This window comes from Fusarium proliferatum (assembly GCF_900067095.1).
Source record: "Fusarium proliferatum ET1 genome assembly, contig: FPRO_scaffold008, whole genome shotgun sequence".
Taxonomy (NCBI): Eukaryota; Fungi; Ascomycota; class Sordariomycetes; order Hypocreales; family Nectriaceae; genus Fusarium; species Fusarium proliferatum.
Window position 1 is genome coordinate 2,527,448 of NW_022194797.1, and position 18,394 is coordinate 2,545,841.

General features: G+C 47.1%; 8 protein-coding genes across 8 annotated transcripts; 5 read left to right on the forward strand and 3 right to left on the reverse strand.

The window, feature by feature from the left end:
* Positions 1-87: 87 nt before the first annotated feature.
* On the reverse strand, positions 88-2,006 carry FPRO_14717 (uncharacterized protein; the record flags this gene model as incomplete). Its single annotated transcript, XM_031219774.1, has 6 exons — positions 88-300; positions 397-654; positions 715-894; positions 968-1,574; positions 1,646-1,741; positions 1,804-2,006. The coding sequence occupies 6 exons, from the start codon at positions 2,004-2,006 to the stop codon at positions 88-90; spliced, it is 1,557 nt and encodes a 518-aa protein (XP_031085499.1).
* A 1,507-nt stretch (positions 2,007-3,513) lies between these two features.
* Positions 3,514-5,562, forward strand: FPRO_14718 (uncharacterized protein; the record flags this gene model as incomplete). The annotated part of the gene is made up of 3 exons (XM_031219775.1): positions 3,514-4,104; positions 4,169-4,369; positions 4,426-5,562. The coding sequence occupies 3 exons, from the start codon at positions 3,514-3,516 to the stop codon at positions 5,560-5,562; spliced, it is 1,929 nt and encodes a 642-aa protein (XP_031085500.1).
* A 98-nt stretch (positions 5,563-5,660) lies between these two features.
* On the reverse strand, positions 5,661-7,631 carry FPRO_14719 (uncharacterized protein; the record flags this gene model as incomplete). Its single annotated transcript, XM_031219776.1, has 2 exons — positions 5,661-7,454; positions 7,542-7,631. The coding sequence occupies 2 exons, from the start codon at positions 7,629-7,631 to the stop codon at positions 5,661-5,663; spliced, it is 1,884 nt and encodes a 627-aa protein (XP_031085501.1).
* A 396-nt stretch (positions 7,632-8,027) lies between these two features.
* FPRO_14720 (uncharacterized protein) lies at positions 8,028-9,741 on the forward strand (the record flags this gene model as incomplete). Its single annotated transcript, XM_031219777.1, has 2 exons — positions 8,028-8,961; positions 9,014-9,741. The coding sequence occupies 2 exons, from the start codon at positions 8,028-8,030 to the stop codon at positions 9,739-9,741; spliced, it is 1,662 nt and encodes a 553-aa protein (XP_031085502.1).
* Positions 9,742-9,892: 151 nt separating this feature from the next.
* On the reverse strand, positions 9,893-10,729 carry FPRO_14721 (uncharacterized protein; the record flags this gene model as incomplete). The annotated part of the gene is made up of 1 exon (XM_031219778.1): positions 9,893-10,729. The coding sequence occupies one exon, from the start codon at positions 10,727-10,729 to the stop codon at positions 9,893-9,895; it is 837 nt and encodes a 278-aa protein (XP_031085503.1).
* Positions 10,730-11,509: 780 nt separating this feature from the next.
* On the forward strand, positions 11,510-12,068 carry FPRO_14722 (uncharacterized protein; the record flags this gene model as incomplete). The annotated part of the gene is made up of 2 exons (XM_031219779.1): positions 11,510-11,575; positions 11,622-12,068. The coding sequence occupies 2 exons, from the start codon at positions 11,510-11,512 to the stop codon at positions 12,066-12,068; spliced, it is 513 nt and encodes a 170-aa protein (XP_031085504.1).
* Positions 12,069-12,929: 861 nt separating this feature from the next.
* On the forward strand, positions 12,930-15,041 carry FPRO_14723 (uncharacterized protein; the record flags this gene model as incomplete). The annotated part of the gene is made up of 1 exon (XM_031219780.1): positions 12,930-15,041. The coding sequence occupies one exon, from the start codon at positions 12,930-12,932 to the stop codon at positions 15,039-15,041; it is 2,112 nt and encodes a 703-aa protein (XP_031085505.1).
* A 2,227-nt stretch (positions 15,042-17,268) lies between these two features.
* FPRO_14724 (uncharacterized protein) lies at positions 17,269-18,313 on the forward strand (the record flags this gene model as incomplete). Its single annotated transcript, XM_031219782.1, has 4 exons — positions 17,269-17,415; positions 17,852-17,929; positions 17,982-18,021; positions 18,084-18,313. The coding sequence occupies 4 exons, from the start codon at positions 17,269-17,271 to the stop codon at positions 18,311-18,313; spliced, it is 495 nt and encodes a 164-aa protein (XP_031085506.1).
* Positions 18,314-18,394: the final 81 nt, after the last annotated feature.

Below are 18,394 nucleotides of genomic sequence, written 5' to 3' on the forward strand. Positions count from 1 at the left end.
CTTAAATAATATATATTTAGTATTTTAATATAAGTATAAAAAAGGATTTATTTTAAAATTATTTTATATTTAACTATATATATAAACTTACTCTTTAAACTTCTTAAGTAGTTCTAAACACTTTAAGAAGTCTCTTTTGATTACTCTTTCTCTGTCTGCTGACCGCAGCGTAAGACATAGAGGGAATTTCTTTGGTGTAATAAGGAAACCTCCAGTATACCCTGTCTCTATCGAGCTGTCAATCTTATCTGCAGCAGGCTTGATATCGAACGCCCAAACCAGTTTTGCCATGTTCAGGAGCTATTCATTTCATTAGCTTCTTTGAGTGTCTCTTTAATTCGTTTTGGAGCTGGTGGGTACCAATGAATTTTCTGCTAGCCTCTGACCAGGGCATACCCGTCGCCCAGCACCAAATCCATAAATTGGCCGTCTCTTGTTGTCAGAATGAATAGAATCATGGGCAGTCCCGAGCTTATTTTGTAAGAACCGGTCAGGATAGAACTGGTCCGGAGCATCGTAGTCAGACGAGCGGTGTATCGCCCAAGCATTCGCGAATAGAATGGTCCCTTTTGGTAGGTAATAGTCCTCGTAGTAGTCATCTTGGGTCAGTGCATGCGGGATCCCTCCAGCGGCCACGGGTCTCCAGCGGAGAGTCTGCTCGGCGGGTTAGGTTGGCATACAATGCTAGGAGATTAACATAGATTGAGTCCTTACCTCTGTCATTGCAGCTTTCAGGTATGTGAGTGACTCGAAGTCGTCGAAAGTTGGTGATCTCCCAGCCCCACAGATAGAGTCCACCTCTGCTTGACATTTCGTAAGAGACTCAGGGAAAAGCGCCATGGCAAGAATGAAAGAGAGCAATGTGGACGCTGTCGTGTCTGAGCCAGCTTCCATCTGCCATCATTGCACCACGTTAGCCAACAAGCCCTTTGATATGTGGCTTTGTAAGAAGAAGATAATCACTTACGAGGCTTCCTCCAATATATGCCAGATGTTCGTCGTCAAGGCCACTCATATCTTGTTCTTTCAACAGTCGCACCATGAACGAATCTTCTGGTGCCTTATTTTTGGCAACTAACTCTTGCGTCTCGCTTAGCAGTTTGAAATAGAGCGCCCGATGCTCTTTTCTAATGTTTCGAGCCCATATTCGCCAAGGTGACAAGAAGTCGGGCAAGTACTGGAGTATTGGAAATACATCAACTGGTGGTGTAGCACCAAGTTCAGCTATCTGGGTAAGTTGGTCTTGGACATGGTAGAGCGACTTGACGCGGGGATGTTCAAAGGTTGGACCTCTAAGGCCATATACAGATGCGAGAATTACGGATGTTGAGTATCTCCGGACATGATCATACCAGTCATCCGGGGATTGAAGAAGCTGATGCATCATCTGTGTGGCCTCGGCGTTCTGAATGGGAAGTAAGCGATCGACAGCTTTGATGTTTAGGAGTCCCTGAAGTGTTTTCCTCAATTTTCTCCAGCTGTCTCCATAAGGTACAAACAAGATGTGCGTGTCGTTCGTGAACATAATGTCATTGGCGATGTGACTTGGCGGACGATCAGAATAAATCGAGCCCCTTTTGTCAAAAAGTCTTACAAGAATATAGTCAGCTCTCTTTGCGTCTTCACCAGCCCCGCCATATCTTACTCTTGCACATGTTTGTGATCGTTTAAGATGACTACATTTTGGGGACCTAGCTTGAGACCAATAATGGTACCATATGTACGTCCCCATTCACTAAACCTAGTGGACATAAGTTAGTTCTTAGGCTTCATTTTATGGTTCGATAAAAAGGGCATCAATACTGGATAAAGGCCTTGGTTCGGGAGAGGAGATGCAGGTTTCCTATGATGGGAAGAGCTCGTGGCCCAGGAGGGAACTTGCTTGGGCGTTGGCTCTGCAGGGCATACTTGACAACCATATAGAGTATCAGTCCGCCAGCAGCAAGTGAAAAGAGGATGAGAAGTTTGGAGACATGCGAAATATCAAAATGTGAAGATGATGCCATGATGTACTGCGGGTGCCAGGCTGTATTATACAAGACAATGGGTTCGATTCTAATACCGGTATCCGTACAACAGCAAGGGGTCTGCAATTCAGGGAAATGGTACTGAGAGGCGCGGTACCCACAAGGCTTTATGTAAAAGCAATTTCATTTAATTGAGTTTCCTTGAATCACTCTCGAATTATCAACTCAAGGCTGCGAAGCCCCATTTTCCTGTTCTTCCACGCCTAGCCATTCCGTTAGCTGCGGGGATGCTGCCCCGGATTTTTCATGGGCCCCGCGTCACCGATGTGGATGTCCTAGACTTCTGTCTTTCCATTGCGGGGATTGTCATAATACTACTGAAGATCTACCATTAGCAAAGCCCCTTTGCGGGGTATGGAGCGAGACAGCAGGACTGCCTCTTCGGCAAAACCAGCCGCCCGCGGGGAAAGCGTTTCAGAAGGCCGAGGGTCAATGGCGAATCCGGTATGCCTCGCCCTTTGCTTTCGGCTTTGCCGACAGACTGATAAGAGAGGCTGGTGCTAAAGGAATGTATTTATCTCGACTAAAGAATTAAAATTTTTTAAAAATCAATACAGAATAATATAGAATAACTCTAAAATATTCAAAAAAGTATATAAGTTAATAGAACTCATTTAAATTAAAATTAAAATTAAAATTATTTATAAGATGTTTTAAAATAAATATTTCTGTAGTTTAAAAACCTTTATACTTATTTCTATAGACTCTTACATGTGTCTACTCCCTACCTTCAATCCTAATGGCTTGGGTTTCTTCGGATCTAAAGGCCAGATGTCCCCGGTAGATTAAGACCATGCCATGAATAGGCCGGGGCAGGAACGAATACGCGCTATGACCCCTGATTCGTCGATGCGGAAAGTAGTGAGCCCTGAGGACCTATGGCTGTAACGCGCGGTACAAGCTACGTCACGTGGTTCTCCCCTCACGCTTGAGATCCCTCCCAGTTTCGGCAAATCACCTGGGTCTACCTTCATCACGACGCTCACCTGTGATGCAGTCGGAGTGTTCCTGCGATGATGGATGTTGCGTCCAATGAGAGTCCCTGTGCGCAGGCGCTGACCTCTACTACCCAGCCGAGACCACCAGCACGCGACAAAGCCCGCATATGGCATTGCTCGCAATGCCGTCAAGCGTTTAAAAAGAAAGAGCATCTCGTCAGACATACTCAATCACACACAAAGCAAAAGCCTTTCGTATGCACTCATTGCCCCAAGGCTTACAGCCGAAGGTATACTGTCCGCCGCTTCGGCGCATCCTGTCATCCTCAAGCTTGACTACTTACTATTTAATCTTCCAGAGACTCACTCATGCGGCATGAGCGAACAAACTCATGCGTTAGACGTGGTATGCACGTAGGTGGAAAACAAAATGCAGGTAAGCCTAGCCCAGATGACCCTCACAAAACCAGGACTGTCCACAGCTCTGGGGTTTGAATGCTTCTGCATATACTAACTTCTAGTCTCCTCCAGTCGGCCAACGACATGCAATGAATACCGATTATGCCGATGTAGAATCGCGCAATATTGAAGAGTCTGAATCTATCAATCTGAGACGTTCTGAATGCTCTCCCAGCACTTCTGGATCACTGATTAGTGACACGGAGCCTCTAGCACAGGATAGTGCCGCATTCTCGGCAGAATCCTATGATAATTGCCTGGACATCTCATTGACAGATCTTCCTGGCTCTCCATGTACACAGCTGCATGGATCTAGCGGCACCGATTATCTTTGGTTTGATGATCAATTCGATCTGGAAGCCATGGAGTCGGCGATTATGGAGGCTAACAAACTCCCTGGCCTGAGTAATGACCAGTTCTTGGGTGTATCTCTTTCAGCAACAGACAATACTACTGGGGATGCTCTCACAGCGACTTCAGGTGCTATCAAAAGGCAGATGGAAGTTTGCAAGGCTATCCATAGCCGATGGTACACTCGGCCGGTACCTGAGCCAGGCATACCACAACCCTCAGTTTCTTTTATGAATCAAGAGGAAGTGGATGAAGAGTACCGTATTGCCTTATCAACTCGGCTCGCACCGAGTCCGCAGGATATAGCTCTTCCTTCTACCGAATTTCTCGTATGACTCGGCAGCCAGCTCACAACATCTTTGGCTATTCAGCTAATCGTTTTTGTTGTCCTAGAATCTATGCGTTAAGCTTTACTTCTCCAAGTTCCAACCACTATTTCCCATCATCCACTCCGCGTCATTCCGACCGACATCAGAAAGGGCACTCGTCCTCCTGTCCATTTGCTCGATAGGAGCTCTTTTTGTGGGATCAGACGGGGCCGCACGGTGTGCGAAAGCGATTTTCACCAAGCTGAATAAGGCTATCTTGGCATCTGTACGTATTATCCAAACCTGTATATATAGTTCAATGAGCCTTTCTGACCTGGCCAGTGGGAACGTTATATCCACAAAGGCGGATGCGAGGCGTTGGCGGTTGCCCAGGCTGCAACAATAGGGCAGACCTACGGAATTCTTTCCGGTCAACCTAACGACCTGCTTTTGACGGAATCATTCCATGGTACAATCATCGCTTGGGCAAGGCAAGCTGGGCTTTTCAGAGTGCGAGAGGCGCTCGAATCCACTGACACCATTGACGTGACTGATATGGAGGGCAGTTGGAGGCGTTGGGCCCAGCGAGAGGAAACGTTGCGACTTATCTTAGCTTTACAGATACACGATTCAGAGTTCACCAAGATTTTCCACCACGAAGGCCTTCTGGGGTATGACCACAATAGGCTACCCACTTGCTGTTCTGCCGAATTATTCTCAGCCACAACGGCCTCAAAATGGCATGCTGCTGTTACGTCCATGACTCAGACGGCACGTCACGGCGAGAATCTTGTTCCGGTGTGTTCCCCGAGCCAGGCTGTGTGCAAAAGTCCTTTTTATGCATACGCACAGCTCGCTGGATACTATGCTCATATTTCCGAGGCACGATGCCGTGGTTTACTCGAGGATCACGGAACCACAATTCGACAACGCCTCACATTGTGGCACGAGGCAATCGTCGGGAGTGTCGTTGACCTAAACCACGATCCGTTTAGCTTGATGGGTCTGTGGCATCAAGCGTTCATGGCGCTCTACGTAGATTTTGACTTCCTTGAACGGATCATAGGTCGGGACGAGACGCCGCCCACCGCGTTAGAAGAGGATGAGGTTAGTCGCTGGGTCCGAAGCAACGATGGATTCCGCTGCGCTGTGCACGCCGCATTCATCATAAAAATACATAGCATGCAGGCTATCGCCGATGAGTCAGCTATCCATGTGCCTCTGTCCCTCTTCTATGCTGGCGTTGTCGTCTATTGTTACATCAAGTTCGGAGGGCTGGCAATTCAGAGAAACGTCGAGGTTACAGAATTGAAGCGAAGCGAGTCATCATCCATTGATGTAATGGAACAGATGGGTCCTAATACACTCTATAACGTCACGGATATTCTGCGAAGACATGGACATTGGGATATTTCAAGGCGGCTGGCCTTAATACTCAGCTTTCTCATAGAAGAAATCACGAACTCCGAGATGCAGTAGGTATAACTCTTTACATATATAAGTCTGACAGTGTCTGGCTTTTGAATCCAATATTATATTAGCTGCAATATTGCTCTAATTCTGAATGGAGTCTAATATCAAGCTGACACAACAATGCGGCTAAAAGACCCCAAGGTGTTCCGGCCTACAATAGCAAACTTCTGCCCAAATCGTGCTATTGGGCTGGAAATAAGGTCTTCTGTAATTACAGAACTTGAGGAGCATAGTAGTGGCAATATGCCCTTTTGCAATTGCGACTGTATGCACAACAGCATATCTTTCACATTTATGAAAGTTATAAGCACCGAGCCACGGTGCGCGTACTTCTCATATCTTGGCAGGATGGTCTCAAGTATCCAAGACACAATGTGAGACTCTGGCACGCACAGCGCCAAAGTGACCAGGACCCAGAGAGGCCCACTATCATACACGTCGTAACGGATAAGCTCCGCTGAGTTAAGACCTTCAATGACCGAAAGCAGGTGAGCAATAACGGCGGGAACCTGTGTTTTGGGCGCTCTTGGCCGCGTTGCGAGAACATACATACCCAGGACTTGCGGCGATGTAATGACCAAGCTAACAGCATAACGCAAATAATCGAACGCGGCTTCAGGAGTCTGAAACTGTAGTGGTGTGATATCTTCGACCAAGACCAGCCGGTCCTCGAAGCTCTGATCAAGTGCGGGATGTAGAGATGCCTGGGAAACAGGGAGCCGTGATTCGTCAAGGCTGCTATGCCATTCCCGCAGTGCCTGTTTAGTAGCATCAAGGCCGCTCATCAACTCCTTCATGGTGACAGCACATCCAGCCTCAGAAGAGAGCTCCTCTGAGTATTTGAAGTCAAAGGCATGCGAGTACCATTGTCGAAAATGGCTTAGTACAAGACCCTCATCTATACCTTCACAAGCCACGCACACTTGCAAGACAAGCCGATCCCTCATCGAAATGGCATTTGTAAGGGCAGGTGCGATGAACGAGGAAAATTGCAGAGCATGAGACATCAAGACTCTGTGTCGAGGATCGGAAGCTCTGCTGAATTCGACCTCTAGTGGTCTAAATGCAAGTTTCTGTCTGTTTTTGCGTGCCCGCATGTCGGCCCAGCTCTTGAGAAGAAGGCGCCCTGTTGATGTTTGGCAGAGTTGTTTCAGAGAAGATATAACGATGGCATCGGCACCATCCATATGGACGAAACTCCCGTGGACACTGCCAGATTGCGATTCGAAAAGAACTAGTAAAAGAGTTGATGCAAGGTTCAGCTGCGGGGATTTGTTGCCGTTGGAGGTTGTGTCGCTAATGGTTCTGATGGCATGGTTGTAGTAATTGATGGCGAGACGATAGCATGACTGTGTTAACGCATCGATTTTCCTCCCCTTGATGTTGCGCGAGGCTAAAGTAGGATCTCGGCGAAAGATATACTCTTGGAATAGATTGGAAGCTGAGATGGCGATCAATGCAGGTTGGAGATAAGGGTGGTACAACAGTTCAGTCAGCCAGTCACCCATGAGGTGCATCAACTGTCCATGCACACACCGATTGAAATGGCTTAGTAGATATGCTTCGTGGTCAAGTAGTAAGAACCCTCTCGAAAATTGTGGATTATTAACAGCATTCGCGAGAAGTTGCTGTAATTGAGTATCATCTACAGTCGTGGCATCATCAATTGTAGCATCCAGCCAACGATCCGACTCGTCAAGGTAAGAAACGGATGTGGCGGTATTGAGGGATATAGAGGGAGGTGGTATAACTTTCTCCGTCGAAGTCTTGCGTTTTGGCCGTTGTGGATTATGCCCAGTGCCGAGTGAGGCTGGCAGCCATGTGAGCCGCAAGTCATAGCCTTCACAATCCAAGCCATTGCGTGTGCAGTTGGAGCATGACGGTTTGGTCAGATCGCACTACGACCGAGAAAGATCCATCAGTTCAACTCCACGATGCTCATGTACGAGTGCATTAGACGGGAGCGAAAGTGCGGTATTACGTACCTTGCGGTGTTTACGGCGACAAGTATAGCAGCCATCGCGTGAACGGCATATTCTAGTCTTCTTGGGTCGAGGGGGAGCTGGGCGGTACATAGCACTGATCACAAAACAATTTTACACTCAGCTGTGTGCGCATTTGCCGCGATGGTAATTGAGAAGAGGAAAGTCAAGTAACAGCGTTATACATATCCGTAGAAATAACGGAGACGTGGCCTACGTGCCTTTGATTAGTGCAAATTTGAGCGATGTGGGGTTTCTTAGTCTGCTTGCTCGTTCTCGCGCACTTCTTTGGGTATAGTCTACTAGTGTCGTGACGAATCCACGGAGCCGTAACTGACTTCAATAATAACTAGGCCCAAATGTTATCAACCGACTTTTGCAGCTGCTGGGGCCTATGCCCATGAACGTGCAGCTCTTGTCTTGAATTATAAATAGCGAGTTACCCAACCCCATTACCTCGTATCTATGTCGTTCTCACATCCTTACAAGATGGCAAACTCTGAAGATCCCTCAATCTATCTTTGCCTGGCTCCCCATTTTGACAAAGACGGCGTCAGCGCACTCTCTGTACTTCTCAAGATAGAGAACCCCTCTATTCGAAATGACCAGCCTATGTTTTTGTTTGACACCTTCATGGACAACGTCCCTGGGCATCCATACTGCGAGAGCGACATCCAAGCTTCAGATGATAACGGACCACTACCGCTCGTCTTCCGCGACATTCCAAGTCTGGACAGTAACACGCAGCAGCAATGGTGCCCTACTCGACAAGTCAAGGGTCATGTCTCTCTAAGATTTGATGCCTTTCCCCGCAAAGTCTCAGAGAAGACTCCATTGGGGGCCCGTGTGGACCTTCGCAGGGATCAAGGTGGCCTGCAGGGCGTTGGCCGCTGGTTTCTCCCCCTTCTCATATCTGACCGCGTTCATAAAAACACGGTCGAATGGATCTTACCAGAGGAGGCACCACTGTCAACAAGATGTATCTGGAGCCTCGGAGAAGGCCCTGACCATGTCGTCGTGGTTGGTCGTGCTGATACGGTGTGGAGAACCGTCTATATGACAGGCCCTATTTGCTCCTATCCAGACTCAGTCGCCCAAAAAAGTGACACTCTCGCTGCTTGTTACTGGTTCGGCAGCCTACTTCCCAATCTCGATCGGCTCAAGGCCTACAATACAAGTCTTTACCCAAAGATGGCAGAGCACTTCGGCGTTTCAGGGGAGTCCTATCGTGTTTTTATCCGAAAGACGAAAGCCGGATTTGGAGGCTCTGGGTTCATAGGAAGCTACGTGCTAGAGTACGATGAGCAGGTAGCCGACGAGTCTGACGACTCGCTTTTGCTGCTATTTACACATGAAATGGTACACAGCTTTTCTGACCTAAGCCATGAAGAGGATGGCTATGATAATGACTGGTTCAGAGAAGGTAGTGTTTCTTAACCTTGCTGTGTATCTATATCAAGCTAATATTGGTCCAGGAATCGCAGAGCTTTACTCAGCCTACCTACCATACCGGTTTGGATTTAGAGGCAAAGTCTTTCTGATTGAGAGCATTAATCGTCATCTGCAGGGATACTTCTCTTCTCCGCGAATTAGCATGGATATTCGCGAAGCAGGTCGAGAGATGTTTTCTGATTGGTATGCTGAATGGATCCCGTATAAGAGAGGTTGCATTTATCTACTCTTCATTGACTGCTGTTTGCGAAAGCAAGATAGCCGATGGGACTTATCGTGCAACGGAGGCCTGGATCAGATCGTTTTGGACCTCTCCCGTCGTTGGAGAGCCGGCGAAATTGTACGGGCTAGTGACTGGCTCGACCAAATCCGCAACAGATTGGATCCCCCCAGCTTCTCTTTGGAGAATTACTTCTGGAATATGCTCAATGGTAAACAACGCATGGACTTTACTGGGCTCTCTTTCCATGAATCAGCGACATACTTCATCCCTGTTGAGATCCCAATTCTTGAGTTTGGTTTCAATAAATGCAGTCGGAGCACGCGGGTCATTACAGGTGTTGTTCCTGGCTCCAACGCGGAAGCTGCTGGATTAAGGGACGGCATGAAGCTCCTGGAAGCATCGAGACCTTCTAACTGCGTTGAGAATGTGAACGAGGCATATCGAGTTGAAGTAGACGATGGCAGTATCAACCGGACTATTCAATTCTTGCCCAGAACATCAGAAAGGACATTGGGTTGGCAAGTATAGGATAGCGCACCTTGAACTCAAATAAGCTTCAGAAAAAGACATAGATCCTTTCAATGCAAGATGAGAATTAATTATAGGCTATAGTATATTAGGCTACTGCTATCTCCTGCTAAGCTCTGTAGTCTAGCCAGATCCTTATCCATTTTGATCTTTACTCAACAACATCTCTGGTAATAACCCAAAGCTTCTTTGAAAAAGGTCCCTTCGAGACCCAGGTAATATGCATTCCTGAAGCCAGGCCAATTGCATCACCTGCCCTGAAGCTATGCTTCTTTCCGCTGACTGTTTCAGTAACCTCAACTTCACCCTCAAGCAGAAGAATTGTTTCGTCACCAAGCACCCCAGTATAAGGCGTCGTCATGGTTCCATCTTCAGTCAGATCGGAGGCCGCAATGCCTTTACCAGATCTCCACACTCCGCTCAGCATGGTTCCAGTTGATCCTCCGTTACGAATGAAGTACAATTCGCCAGCCACGAGATCTCCTTCCTTGGGCTCGGTGAAGTTGTAGTCAACCCAGTCGGGGCTGTCACTGACGTGATTGATGAGAAGATCAGTTGGTGGGTTGGCAGCAGGCTTGGTGCCATTCCAGATACACCAGTACTTCTTGAAGAAAGGAGCATCAATCTCCCAGTAGACCTCAAGTCCTTTGGGAGAGCTGATGATTGATCCAGGGCCAACTTTGTATTTCGCACCAGTCGAGACGACTGTCAAGGTGGCGGACCCGTCAATAACGCATGCGGTCTCATCGCCCAAGGGAGAGGAATAGGTGAGTTTGTGCGACCCGTCGCTGCTGGCACCTGGGGACGTGGCGCCTGTCCTCCAGAATCCAGAGGTGAGATCACCAGAAGTGCCAAAGGTTCGGGCAATGGTCACCTCGCCATGGACCTGCTTGCCGAGCTTGGGCTCTTCCCATTCGAAGTTTGTCCAAGTGCTGTTGGGGTCGGACTGTTTGCCGCCGTGGACAACGTGAGTGGATGGTTGAGCCATAGTGATAGTAAGATAGATTGGTAGGGTTTGTAGGAGTTGTAGGATTAATGTCTTGTGGTTTATTGATTGCTACTCAAGAAAAAATTGACTTTGAATAATGGACGTCCTCGAACCTATTTGTACTTAATCGTGGCTATAGCTATGCTCTCCAATACCCTGTTGAGTGCGTTACCTCTGGCAGGTATTCCATTCAGAACGTCAAAGCGGTTGCTCTGCAGCTGTTGAGGTTAAGGGTGTGTTCAATGATCGCCTGGCTGTATCTGGGACAGTATTGGTCAGATTTCCGGCCGTTCATATCCGATTGCCGAAGTCCTGATATAAAGTTGAGGGGAACATGGGGTCACTTGGGATATCCTATCGGTCCGGGGAGCAGAGCTTGGATACTATTTGTCCAGTCTCCGATAGCCAGAAACATTGCGATAAGACATTTACGTTTTGTTTCGGTAAACACAGCCAGAGCGTGTAGATCCTGATGACTTATTTTTCCCAAACTGGAAATTACACTTGGTTTGTGGCAGAACATGCATGCCGTCGGAAATGCAGCCAATGAAATCGAGTGGAAAACAAATACCCGAATCCACTGGCGTGGCCGGCAGCCGATATGCCCAGACCATTCCACTAATGGAGTAGGTCAAGATGATCTTGACACCAGTTGAACGAGATGGAACGAGGTAATACTTATAGCAGGCCTTTTCTAGACTTTATCCAACACACAATTACACATCTCATCACGTTCCCTTTTACCATATCTATCCAATTCTCGAACAACCGGAAAACAAAATGCCTATCTACCTAAGCATGCAACGGGTTCGCTTCTCGAGCCCAGACGCCTATGAGAAATTCAAGGTATATACTACATACGCTATGGTTTGCATAGACTAATCGACTCAAGGTGTTATTCGCTGATACTCGCCGTCACCTCATGACGCTTCCCGGTTTCTTGCATCTGACCTGGTGGGAGCATCCTGATGATCGAAGCTGGTACAACGAGTGTAGCTTCTGGACCAGCCGAGGCGCCCTTTATGATTGGCATAAAAATACGTATCACAAGTATTGCAAGTCATGGGCTGCCAACGGCGCAATCATGGAAGATATCATTACCAACTTTGAACTTGTCGGCACTCGTCTAATCCGAGTCTGCCCTGTATGCAACAAGGCAGAGGACAAGAAGTACAACTTGGCGGAGGAACAGGCTGTGTTGAAGGAGACATGCCCTCAGTGTGGATTCCATTTCCCCATTCTGGAGGAGACGCCTTCTAGCTTTGCTGTTTTCAAGGATGTGCCTGGTCTGCTTATGAATGATAAAGAGGAGAAGCCTAAGGAAGAGGCTAAGACATAGGGCGATGGAGGACTATGTTTATAGATTTAAATAAAGAAATATATATTAACTTGTATTTTTAAATATTTTTCTTTAGAGAAAAACTTAATTTATAGTTGTACATAAAAGGTAGTTGAAAAATATATTATAATAATATATATAATATAGTTAAGAAATATATTATAAAAAAAGTTCTATTATAAATATTTTCTAATTCTTTTTATATACCTTATATATACCTTTTTTAAATAATAGTTTATTAATTTAAGATATATAGTAAACAGTCCTTACCTGCTCTATAACTATCCAAACAGCCGGAAATATTGCCAATTATAAAAAAGATATTTAAATTAGCCATGACATCACAATCGGTCCACCTCCTCGGGCTCACATGATAGAGGCGAGATAAGAGAGAACTGGATCCTCATATCAAGCGCCCCCCAGATAACTAGTCAAACTCAAAACAGGCTGTCAAGTGATAAGAGAGCGCCCTGAGTGCCCATTCTGCGAGCGATGATTCGTGAGTATGTGCATGGATCATGCAAGTTAACCCCTGTTGCGGGGTTTACCCCGCGTTATCCAGGTTCTAGACTGTGATACCGGTCCTAAGATGGCTTAGGTTATCTGTGCCATAGCTACCATAGCTGAGGTGCGGGGTTGCGGGCTTGATCGTGTGCCAGTTCGTCTCAGTATCCATACCGAGAAACCCCCGAGACAAGATAGGTAGATGACAGGGAGGCACTCGCGCCCCCACAGCGAGCTGTGCATTTGCGTTGGTGTGAGTACCCACGAGGGACTTAGAGCTGACACTTTCAGAAACCTTGGTCTATCTTCTCTACATAGTTTTCGTTCCAATCTTGGTTGTATTTCTCTTGACGCACAATGGTGAGATCCAATACGCCTTCGGCTCAGGACTCCCTACATCAGCGACCTGGTCGAGGTAGAGCTGCGCCTCGGTCCCGACTGGGGTGCGCTACTTGTAAGAGGCGACATGTGAGATGCGATGAGGCATATCCATCATGTCAACCTTGTTATCGGTTACAGCTCCAGTGCTACTATCCCCATCGCTCAAAACGAGCACCTGGACCACCAAAACATCGAACATTGCTTCCTTCACCTAATGTATCCGGACCTTCGTTCATCAATCCATCCAACACCTGCATTTCAGGCTTCTCTGGACCAAACAGACAAAGCTCTTTCGTCTGCCTACGGGAAGGGCACGAAGATGTGGATGAACTTAATTCGTTTTCGTGGTCGGAGAGCAACTTGGCCACCGATATCATTACCCTTTACAATAATTGGGAAGGGGAACTTGGGGCTTTCGGTAGTCCCAAGTCCCTGCTGTGCAACATTGGCCAGTCAAACGGTGATCGAGATCTGATAGCAGGTTCTTCGGTGCCAATGATATCCGAGCTTTCCGACCTTGGAACTTCCAATGACGCGGCGACTCTCTGGAGAGCGGTCATTGGCAGTCCTCATGTTTCCAGCACAGCCTCTACGCATACAGACGATCAATTCCATCTCGACAACCTAATGGCTTCTGAAGCGTCAGAGGATAAGCAGTCGTTAAAAGTCTTTGGCAAGATCATGCAGCCACCTGCGGCCATGCTCATGGGGGGCATTAAGAAGTGGCGACATCTGCAACAGTACCTGATGAACTTGGCATCTCAAAATGAAGTTGTCATGGGTGCACTGCTGGGCCTCGATAGGCTCCTTGAGTGGGATAGTATGCGTGACTCGTCCATGACGAGACATGATATTCAAGACCACATACGGGATTCATTCAACACAACAACCTGCGCAATTCAGCAGGACCTTTCTCAAGTTCAATACAACAGTATCAGCTCCAAAATGGATGATTGGCTCGCTGCTATATTTCTGTTAGCCTGGACTCATGTTCTCCGCGATCGTGCCGAACACGACAGTGGGTGTCTATTTCCAACCGAACTTGCCGAAACTATTATTACATGCTCTCATGAATGGAACTGGTACTCGAGGCAACTTCTCTCATGGTTCAACTCCCTCGATAGCAAAGCCTCTCATATGAGCGGCCCAACTCTTTTATCATCTAGGGCCCTCCAAGTTGTTTCTCAGTATCCTATCCAGATCATCAGTTGTGACTACGAAGAGTCTAAGTACAGAAGAGACTCGCTCGACGAAGACGAAGATTTCCAATTACTCTCTCAAAACCCGCTGTCTGCTGTTTCTGAACATGGCGATAGCGGCATCATCGTCCCTGCGAGGAGTCCTTGTGATATAAAGGAGATCATACTCCGATCCATTCTGCAGCCAGCTGCGGAGTGGTATCTGAAGACTCAAGCGTATTGCCGCCAGATCAGCTCCCTTGACAAGCATCACTGTAATCGGTTTACCCCAGATGCTGAGATGAAGGTTTCTCTAGAGGGGAAACGAATTCATGGCAGGCTTTGGGACTTGTGGGCGCAGTGTCCCTCTGTCACATCCTTATCCACGGCTGAACTGTCGATGTCAGTGGCTCCCGATGTCGCTATGAGGGTACGAGAGGTCTCCGGCATATATCTAGCCAGCTTCTGGATCCTATTTGTCTATCTCCACCGCATTTGTTGGTGGCATCTTCCGCACACTAAAGCAGTAACGGGCGCACTGGAAAAGACGTGGGAACATATGAAGAACTCTTACGGAGAGTCAGACGACAGAATTCAGGAAAAGACAGTACACCCTGCTCTTATGTGGCCAGTGTTTCTCTTTGGAGCAGAATGTAAAACTGTCGAGCACCGCACTTGGGCTATTGAACAACTGAAAGCCTTAGGAAAGGAAAGGCCGGTGCTCATGTCTGAGGCACAGTGTCTTGAGAATCTACCAGCATTTCGTATTAGTCACGGAGCCACAAGGAATGCAAAACGGGCTGCACTTTTACTTGAGGCGCTTATACAAAAGCAAGAGGAAACAAATTGCAGAGTCGATGAGAGGGACCTGTCTATGGACATGTTTAATTGTTATTTCTCAATAGTATAATCATCGTGAAAGCTTCTGGGTAAAAGCGTATATTGAGGGGGAAAATACCATGGTCTTATTTGTCACCTGTGTTTGCAGCCTAAAGGCTAACCTGATAGACGGCAGTCAACCCCATAGTCCCAATAGTGTAAATCCCAGGTCAGCCTTTGAAGACACATTGCAAATTAATAAAGTACTTGGCTTCTACAATTTGTTTCCAACTAACCTATAGCATTAAGATGAAATTGCCTCCCAATAAGCTGCATGTTCTATAATGCTTTTGTAGCTTCTAAAGCCTGGCATACAGGCGTATCCGCGACTATATCGTCGATACTATAAAGCCCGCCAGGTCAAATGTGAAGTTCACCTAGCACTCCGTGGTTCCGTAACTTAGAAGCAAGCCTACTGGCTCGTTGCGAGTTATATCACGGGAGCCAGCACTTATGGACCTAGAGGGAAAACCACTGTGGTCCCCAGCTCAAGCTGCCGTAGCCATTTTAGTTACATCCAGACTTATGTACCTATAAGGACAGCAATGCATACAGTCTTCCTTAAGCCTATTTCTGTATCTACATTAAAGTTATTTAGTCTTGACCTTGCGGTGCTTGTGATGTAGGCAAACTCGACTTCATTAGGTTACTTTGCTGTCTGCAAGCTTAGTGACTTTGATGGTGGGCTAGAATGTGTGCCTTGATGGTTGCATGTATAAGTGTTCCAGAATGAGCTGTTTTCTCTGTTCTCACCTGAGAAGTATCATTAGCTGCCGTATCTATACTTGGAAGCCGAAAGTCTATTTCAGCCGCCTTCACCTAATTGGCCCTAACGGGCAACTTTAAAGTGATCTGATAGCCGATTGGAGTTTTTGCTTTCGGGAACGATACTCTAGAACCTCTATGGACTTGAATGCTTTATTATGAGCATTAATGGTGCCATTGTTCCTCAAATCTGTTATCTAACAACGTGTATACCCTCCACACGGGCCTATCCAGACCTCGAGCCGAGCCGAAAGATGCTTGTCCTCCGCGATTTTTAGTTTCAGTTGGAAGGATAAGTCTCACGCCAACTGCTTCTTTGTCTTCTCCGAAGCCCGGAGACTGGCTCCAACTTCTCTTCTTCTCAGTGATCGACTCGAGATCGGATGCCGTGCAGAAAACGTAGCAAATTGCGGTTATGTTGCTTTCACCATCATTTTAATTGGACTTATGGGGAAATGCTCAACTTAATGGCCATAACGAATCCAAAAATTGATACTTGGCCGTGGTGATTGGATGACAGTGCGTGGGTAGAAGCTCGTGGTGCACCTCCGGCTACGCAGATGTTGCCTAGAACAGGCTTGTCGGTTCCGTCTTGTCGGCTCCTATCGCCCTTGTCCGTTAGACAACACATGCTGCGACGGCCGTCGCGCCCCCTGAAACCCACAAATAGACATACATTCCCTGGTAAAGCGTATAATATGGCGCGGTAAGTGGTTACATTGACTTTTCGTTTGACGTTTTCAAGATGTGTTCTGACCGTCTCTGTAGCATCCTATCGTTCTCGTAATCCTGTCTCTACTGCTCAAGAGCGGTACGTAGCAATAGCCATCGGGTTGCCTGAAAGTTATGATTGGATACGCTCCCTGTCGATGCGTAGGTGAGGACGCGGTGATGGTGAGTGAATAAGTTGACTTTCAGTGTGCCGTATCCGAGATATGTTCTTGGCCATCCAAGCCGCATCTTGTGGTTCTAGTAAGTCCATCTCTGCCAAGTCTGCTCCTCAAAAGTAGTATGCAGGTCGCGACTGTTATCGGTCCACCTGAAACCCATAAGTGGGTATAAACCCTACTGATATATCGTATCTGCGTGGAGAATGACATGCGGACGACGCGCGGCAGGTAATTAACGCGTTCGATCGTGGCTCGTGAAGCATCTGCCAAGAGTTCGAAAAATTGAGATCGCGCATCTACTGTGTTTTGCAGATCGTTTCCATAATTATAGCCAAAGGATTCATTAGGAAGATCATACTATATCAGAGTTATGTCCTCCCGTAAATCTTGTTAGCCTATTTATAGAATCTGGCTTCTACATTAAAGAAGGCTACCAGATCATTTCATACATTCCTTTTTGACTTGACCAAGATTGACTGCTCCTTCAACTATGCTCTTCTTTTTATTTGCAGTATTGGCCTGATACTCCCTGCACCGGCTGTATCATCCAGCAATAGTACATGCACATCCAAGAACATTCAGACACGCATTGAATGGGCAAATATGGCAAGCGATGATCAGCAATCCTACCTGAAGGCAGTAAAATGTCTAATGCAGCTGCCTGCTCAGACAGGCATAAAGGGCACGGTCACAAGGTTCGACGATATGAATGCCATGCATCAGGTGCAAGCGAAAATAATTCATCTTGTTGTTAGTATTTCCCAAACCGCATTACCATGGTGAAAGTATATGCCTTACTAACTGAGATGTGCATAATTATAGGCGCAGTTTCTGCCATTTCACCGTCTCTATATATATGTGTACGAGCAGCTCCTGAGAGACGAGTGTGGCTACAAAGAGCCAACGCCGTGAGTCCTGCTACAGCAATCTTATTATCCTATTCCCGTCACTGACAAAGGCAGTTGGTGGGACGAAAGCCGGGACGCAGGCAATTTTATGGACTCGCCGCTCCTGGATCCCGACACAGGATTCGGTGCGAACGGGACCGGTCCGCATAATTGTGTCACTGAGGCCCTTTTGCAAACGCCACTCTTCACATTGGCCCGGGCCAAATTTTGAGTGACCATTTCTTATCCCGCAAAGTCAGCGAGTTCAATAGCACTCTCGGCAACAAACCTATGTTCAGGAATGCCATAGTAAAACCACGTACCTCGATTTCTGGGAGACGACCGGTTACACAACCCATGGCGCTGGTCACAGTGGGGTAAGTATGCCGACAGGAGCTGTATAGAGCGTTCCACTAATGGGTATTGTAGGTCGGTGGAGTCATGGAGGATATCGATGCAAGCCCTGGAGGTAAGCTTATACTTTCGGAATCTAGCGTCACTCCTACCTTGAATACAAACTAACCAGCCTAGACCCGCTCTTTTATATCTACCACGCTTTCATCGATCGTCTTTGGTGGAAGTGGCAGTCCGAAGACCCTGACAGTCGCTTGTACCAACTGGGAGGCCCTTCTACGCAGGGAGGAACCGAAGAGTTGACTCTGGGCTATGTCATGACTACCTATGAAATTCGCCCCAATGTTACTGTCAAGGAGGCTATGGATATCCAGGGCGGATATCTCTGCTATAAATATGACTACTAGGAGGTGGAACAGGGATTGCAACATTCCAATCCACTGATGTGTTGGTGTTTATATAACCTTTGGAGTTAGTAATAGGATGTC